Source organism: Cornus florida, unplaced genomic scaffold (assembly GCF_030987335.1).
Source record: "Cornus florida cultivar Cherokee Brave unplaced genomic scaffold, ASM3098733v1 CherokeeBrave_3.0.0_Hap2_Chr11, whole genome shotgun sequence".
NCBI lineage: Eukaryota > Viridiplantae > Streptophyta > Magnoliopsida > Cornales > Cornaceae > Cornus > Cornus florida.
Genome location: NW_026775581.1, coordinates 105,904,236 through 105,911,096, shown reverse-complemented (window position 1 = coordinate 105,911,096; position 6,861 = coordinate 105,904,236). Strand labels below are relative to the sequence as shown.

Genomic DNA, 6,861 nt, shown 5'->3' with positions numbered 1-6,861 from the left:
TACGCGTGAACACAGCGCGTGCAATACACTCGTACTTCCCGCCTTTGATCCCTCCCATGACTAGGGCTCTGCTTCTCTTCCTTCTGCTATTCCTTCCTCGCAATCACAAGTAATTAGCACCAATCACTCTTCATTATGATTTTGAATTTCATGTTTTTGCGATTAATTTTTGTGCATCTTCTGATTTATAGTTTGTAGTCTGTTCTTTCGATATATAAATCTTTGTATATCGATTGTAACGATTACTGATTCTTTTCAGTTTGATGGTCCTCATGACTCTCCGCTTCATTCAGTTCTTCGTGAAATCTGTAGTTCTCATCGTTCTGTTCTCTTCTATCTTCTTCACCCACAGGTGAGCGAAGCTAGGGTTTCTCATCTTTGTTTGTTGATATATGTAATCTTCATGTGCAATAACTTATTTTCTGTTACTTGATGGTGTTCTTGTTTTGATTCTATTTATTGTTGTTAATGTTATCGTTTCTGTTTACGAGTAATGCTATTAGTGATTCTGTCTCTATACTGTGCTTCAAATTTATTGGAAATCTATTATTTTTAATTTCTCTGTAGCTTTACAAATAAAATTAGATATCTAATACATTCATCTAAACGAAATGTGGGATGTGTTCATCATTTTCAAACTTTGTTAGTTTCGTTCCTTATTTATTTATTTATCAATATTGTGGGATGTCTTCTTTTTTTCATTAATCAACTTCATAAAATATCAAAATATCCCTCTTAGCACGCTATATTGATGGGACCAAATACCGAGTAATGGCCTTTCTATCAAAATTCTTTATTTGTTCATCAGTTTTCCAATAATTTATATAAAAATGACAACCAGTCACATAAGCTATGATTTTTTCTTTTTATCATTACTTTTTTTGAAACTTAGGTTTGTGGGGATTCCGCTTATTGAATCATTAATCATGCTTCCCATTTTAGCATATATATTTATATTTCCTGGAGATTAAACTGATTTTATTATTTATTTTTTTATTTTCAAGAAAAAGAAAAACTTAATATTTGTATCAATTTGAAATTTTCCTGGCTTTCTATCCAATATATCTAATGAGCAAATGATGATTGGTGATGCTTTTAAGTGAAGTCTAATTGAGGTTTTTTACATTGGTATAGAAGAGTCATTTTGAAACTTCTGAACAATTTTAGTGGCTGGAGTTGTCCAGTGATGAGAATTGTTAGTTCATTAGGATCATAGCTAATTATAAATGATTGTAGAGATTACTTTCTGATTTCCATTGGATTCTATCGATTGGCTTTTTGATAATAGAGTTTCACTATTACTTGTTAAAATATCACAAAGCTTGGACTCACTGTTGCAGAAGTTATGGTAAAAGGTGAAAGAATGTTTGCTTTAAGCATATCCATAGCTCTGTCATTGTTGTAGAAGTTGAAAGCTTTAGTTGTTGGACTCTTCTGTCATTACTTATCAAAAAAAAATAATAGAGTTTCACTAAAATGCCTCGAGGCAGATCTTATAATTTAATACCCTTAGTTAGTGTCAGTTTTCTTGCTGCAGAAATCTTATTTATTGGGAAAACTTTTATTTTCATGTCTACTATGTTATTTATCTTAGTTTCTGCTGTCTTTAACGCTTTTATAAATATAGATCTTCAGGCAATGGGAGTACAGAACAAGAGAAAACATTGGCCATAATAAAACCGGATGGATTGTTTGGTAACTATACTAACAGGATAAAGAAAGTTATTCTGGAGTCTGGCTTCAGCATAGTCAAGGAAATGGTGATTCAACTTGATGAGGATAGTGTATCAAGCTTTTACGCCGAGCACTCTACAAAAAGCTTCTTTCCAAGTCTTGTTAAATATATGACAAGGTATCTCTATCTCTGCCTTGATTTAAGATGTTACTTAGATTTTTTGGAAGGTATTTAAGGCATTACTTTTCCTTCTATGTAGACTCTCCAATTAGTTTCATTTCGTGAAGTTAGTTCTTAGTGAATTTATTGAATGCACATCCAATGGAAATTATTATTTATGCAAGTTCCTTGTAGTTAAATGCATTGCAGCAATTACTTGAATTACGCACTGAAGTGAGTATTTGAGTTTTACAATTTGTTTTCTTCCTGCTTTCTTCTCCATTTTACATCTTCTCTCAGTCTATGATATATTTTCTTGTCATCTAAACTCTTAATGCCCTCATCGTATCAGATATGAATTAATTTTTATCACTCCACATGGCGTCTTGTACTTAATTAAATTGTTGTACAATATAAACTGCGCGCGCGCGCGCGTGTGACATTATTCTATATCAGTGGTCCAGTGCTGATTATGGTTTTGGAGAAAGTGAATGCTGTCACTGATTGGCGTGCTTTAATTGGACCAACTGATGCACACAAGGCTAAGGTTACCCATCCTCACAGGTTTCTCTCTCTTTTTGATCTTTTTCATACTATCTCTTACATATTTCTATATAATCTCTCACTATATATTGTAGGCTCGTAGCATAAGGTGAAGGCTCTCTGTGAATCCACGCATTTCTTAATTTAAATTACTACTTTTTTTATTAACACCTATATGATTGGCAGACTTTTTTATTCTCATCCATGACTTCATTTTAACAATTTGGTTTTATGGTTTACCCATCCTCACAGGTTGCTCTCTCTTTTTGATCTTTTTCATACTATCTCTTACATATTTCTATATAATCTCTCACTATATATTGTAGGCTTGTAGCATAAGGTGAAGGCTCTCTGTGAATCCACGCATTTCTTAATTTAAATTACTACTTTTTTTATTAACACCTATATGATTGGCAGACTTTTTTATTCTCATCCATGACTTCATTATAACAATTTGGTTTTGTGGTTTATTTCCAGTGTCAGAGCCATGTGTGGGGTCGATTCAGAGAAAAATTGTGTCCATGGTTCAGATTCACCTCAATCCGCTGCAAGAGAGATAGGCTTTTTCTTTAAAGAGACATCTTCAGGCCAGTCTCTATATTCTGGTTAAATAATACAGCATATATAATTTGATTTACTCATGCATTTTCTTTACTAGATATTCTGATTTTGTGGTTATCAATGATAAGATACACATTCATCTTTTTGCATTGAATTAAGAATTAGATGGATAAGGTAACCTATCTCATTTCAGTTTTGATATTTGAACCACAAATGATAAATAAGGTGGCATTCTGATTGATTAGAATGAGTAGATGTGCACTAATTCATGTCATCTTCATCAATATGAACTTATACAACTTTTTCTAAAACTTTGTTAAATTAAAACGGAATAATGCCTTTCCTTGTTCCCCGCAGTTGCTTCGATTCATTTTTGCTTTTGTCTGATGTCCTAGGTTGATTGTTATTTGTTTGTACATACTCATATTAAGACTGTAGTAGTATGTCCTTTTATCTGGAACAAAATATTCACTAAGGAATGCTTATGGTCTGTTGTTAGTTTTGAACTGCGAAAAAATATGGTGCTTCCATGGAATTATAGTAATAGTAGTCAACTAATAAGCTAATAATGTATGGAAATTTTGTAAGAGATGATTTGAACACATTTGAAGTATATTGATTACACATGAGTTTGTGCACGGATGCATGTTGCAGGCTCCAAATGGGAAGGAAGGGTAAACTTTTTTTTTTAATTATCAATGCAAATTGTGTAGTAGATTATAAGTTAGGGACAGCAGGAAAATTTCTTGACTGCAATACCATTTGAACAATCCAAAGAAACAAAAAAGGTTCCTTTTTGGAGTTATTATTGGTGGCATACACAATGCATATTCAAGTTTTCTTCTTTTGGAGAATATGCATCTTTACGGATTAATGAGCAAGTTTCTGTCTCTGACCTCAAAAGTTTGGGCAAGGCGCTGCAGATTTTGATGATTTTCTGGTCTAGGATAGACGTATTGAAGTCTATTTATTGTTCCTGTATTATAACAATCAGAAGGGAATTTGTGCAGGACACTGAGATGTACTTTTTTTATTCCTACACAATGAGATGGACTTGAAAGCAATTCTATCTGCTGTTCTGTGTCCTCAAAATAATTTTCTATGCAACTCCAAATGATTGAATATGCACTCTGAGTATAATAATTGATTTGTTTTTCTCTTCTTGTAGTTCATGTTTTTGGCCTGTGCTCTATCTGGTTGAAGATGGAGGACAGCAATACAATCTTTAAATCATAAAAAATCCTATTTCTTTGTATAGTTGTAAGAGCTCAAAATTTCTTGTTTTTTCCTCCATTGTCTTGGCAATCATAGGGATCGTTCAGCCTGGTTTGTCCACGTTGAAATAACCTCTTTGAAAACATAGATAAAGAGGGTGTCACTTGTGGTTCAATATGAATGGCAATGACTATGCTAGATGTGTCCTTGTATTTGAAGTGTGAATGCATGGTGAGAACAACTCCCATTGATTTTCTTTTTTATTCAAATTTTTTTCTATTGAATCATGAAAAATCAGAAAAGCAGAACATACTTGGTGAAGTGTTGGCTATAAAAATGCAAAAGCTTGTGCAGATTTGTTGTTGTTGTTGTTGTTGTTTTTTTTTTTTTTTACTTTTCAGGTTAGGTAAATACTCTCTTTCCAAGGCTTGTGGCCTAGTGGTATCTCCTCTATCTTCTAAAGTAGACGGTCAACAATTCAAGTCCATTACGGGATGCTAGGGATAAAAAAAAAGGGTGTGTGTGGGTTTTCTTGCCATTGCCAACCCCCCCAAAAAAGAAAAAGAAACACACCCCCAAAATGCCTACTAGGGGATGCACATAGATTTAATTTTAAGTAGTTAAGCAGAACTATTAAATCTTTAACTTGTTGGAAAAAGGCTTTGTTGAATTAAATTGAATTGAAACTGAATTGCAAGCTGAAACAACAATTTTTTTGCGTGGAATGACATCCATAAAATAATGATAATTTTGTTTATAGCAAGAGTGCGTTACAAGTTACAACTACTCTGACTGCTGTATTTTCCATTACAGGAGTTGTTTCAAAGCATGATGAGCTGTAAATGGCAGACAGTCGAAGCAAAATTATGTCTTCTACAAGCCTTTTTACGGCATTTTATTCGCACGCCTTCAGTTGGACAATTGTACTGCCATATCCCACAATTGCAAGCTGACGGCATCAATAACTCGCAATTTCTGGATTTGTCTGACTCCTAATCTTGTAATTGTATGTAGATTGTATAAATGGAATGGTTATACATGTGGCAAATGCCCAGTTTAATTCAAAAATCTATGACCCATCATTGGGATGCCAAAATGGTAATTCTTGTTAAACTCCTCTCTTTTTCTCACTAGATGGATGCATCAAATTGATTAATTTGCATTTTAGTATGTTTACGAATGGTTTTCGAATGTGGGACTTATTTTGATTTGCTGGTAAAACAGGAAATTGTAGTCTACAAGTCAAAGATGCATTTGATGTTTAGAACATCAAACAGTTGAGATGCTAGAAAACAGGTTTAAAGCTCATTGTCACCTACTTTCTTGCATGTCTTAATATTTTATTTTTACCACAAGCATTTGTAAATTATGTTATGGCAAGTAGTCTTTTAACATCATTGATGGAACAAGGAGTTGTTATGGTTATGGAAGCAATCAGCACTTGCTTCTCTGAAAAATTACTTCCATACTTGAATTGCTTGTAAACCTAAGTTGGAACTACTTGACTTGGATTGGAAATTCGGAATCATTTGAAGAAATGGTGTAGATATTTGGAAATTGCATGATTGCTACTGTTACTGATTCTCTGTCAATTCATTTGCCTTTTTGACTTCCACAAAATGTGAAGTAATTTATTATTATTATTATTATTTATTTATTGTCTAAACTGATTGTTTCAATTTTTTATTTGTATTTTCTTTTTAATATTGTTTCCCGTTAATGATTACTCAGTTCTTGTTACTTGATCATTCTTGGAGAGAAGAACTATGAATAGACTTAACTTTTGATATTGTCTATTCGAAATAGTTTCGTGTCAAACTTGAATTTACGACTAGATTAGGTGCCAATTGACTTACCATGTTCTTTTTCCTATTTTTTTTTTTTTAATTTTTTTCGAAACCTTTCCCTAAATAAAGGGAAACTTTCCCTTAAATCAAAGCTGATAATTTGATTGATCTCCATAGAATGTGTGTTGGTAGTAGAACACACAGGAACCTAGCTACCTACCAGTGACTAGGGGTCCTAAGCATTCAGTCTCTTACCAGAGAGACCTCCGTGTAAGATTAAATAAAAGGGTTTGCTTCATATAAAGGCAAAACATGATTACTTATAATAATATAGTGAAGATCCAATGAAAATCGAGCTAGTCAAACAATGATGGTTGCAACTGTATGGAGGATAGGAGTCCACATCAGGTAGTGTCTTTCTTTATGGTAAAACATTCCAGATATGGCAAACCTCTTCTCCCCGTGCCTAGTTAAGGTTAGATTTGTAAACACAAGACATCTAGTAGTTGCATCTCTCACATGGCTTCTTTTTATAAAGGTGGTGTGGTGTGTCTTGGTGGGAGTGAGACACTAATTCTCTCCTAGACTCTCTCTTCTCGCTTCCCTCTCACATGCATCTCGAGGCACGTATAGAAGAATTCTAGAGAAACTTCAAAGCAGGGGTTGGTGACGAATTGAATGACGTTTTTTTCACTAGATATTTTCCATTTTATGGAAGAATGAAATTAGATACAGACTTTATCTTTGAACAAGGTGACTTTTTACAGATTTGAACTCGCGAATTAACACACTATCCTTCTCTTTTTGGGGCCATATATATCTATTATCATAGGTGATGGTGTCTTTCTCACATTTCTGGGATGTTTTACTGCAATTTTGCAAAAAAAAAAAATTTCCCCCTTCTCATCTCATGCCAAGTTG

The 6,861-nt window shown here is 33.5% G+C and overlaps 1 protein-coding gene across 2 annotated transcripts; it reads left to right on the top strand.

Annotated features, from left to right (window-relative positions):
• Window positions 1-22: 22 nt before the first annotated feature.
• On the top strand, window positions 23-5,266 carry LOC132284988 (probable nucleoside diphosphate kinase 5). 2 transcript variants are annotated; one of them, XM_059787138.1, is made up of 6 exons: window positions 23-109; window positions 260-352; window positions 1,628-1,852; window positions 2,291-2,398; window positions 2,855-2,964; window positions 4,967-5,266. In XM_059787138.1, the coding sequence occupies exons 1-6, from the start codon at window positions 57-59 to the stop codon at window positions 4,993-4,995; spliced, it is 618 nt and encodes a 205-aa protein (XP_059643121.1). In that variant the 5' UTR covers window positions 23-56; the 3' UTR covers window positions 4,996-5,266. The 2 variants fall into 2 exon arrangements, with proteins under 2 accessions (XP_059643121.1, XP_059643122.1); XM_059787139.1 differs by having other exon boundaries at window positions 48-109; window positions 199-352.
• The last annotated feature ends 1,595 nt before the right edge of the window (window positions 5,267-6,861 follow it).

What these genes read in the sequence shown, in the direction of transcription:
- LOC132284988 (XM_059787138.1), top strand. Translation starts at nt 57, where the DNA reads ATGACTAGGGCTCTGCTTCTCTTCCTTCTGCTATTCCTTCCTCGCAAT. An exon ending in AAGGTTACCCATCCTCACAG is followed by an intron (nt 2,399 to 2,854) that starts GTTTCTCTCTCT and finishes GTTTATTTCCAG; the next exon opens with TGTCAGAGCCATGTGTGGGG. An exon ending in CTTTAAAGAGACATCTTCAG is followed by an intron (nt 2,965 to 4,966) that starts GCCAGTCTCTAT and finishes TTTCCATTACAG; the next exon opens with GAGTTGTTTCAAAGCATGAT.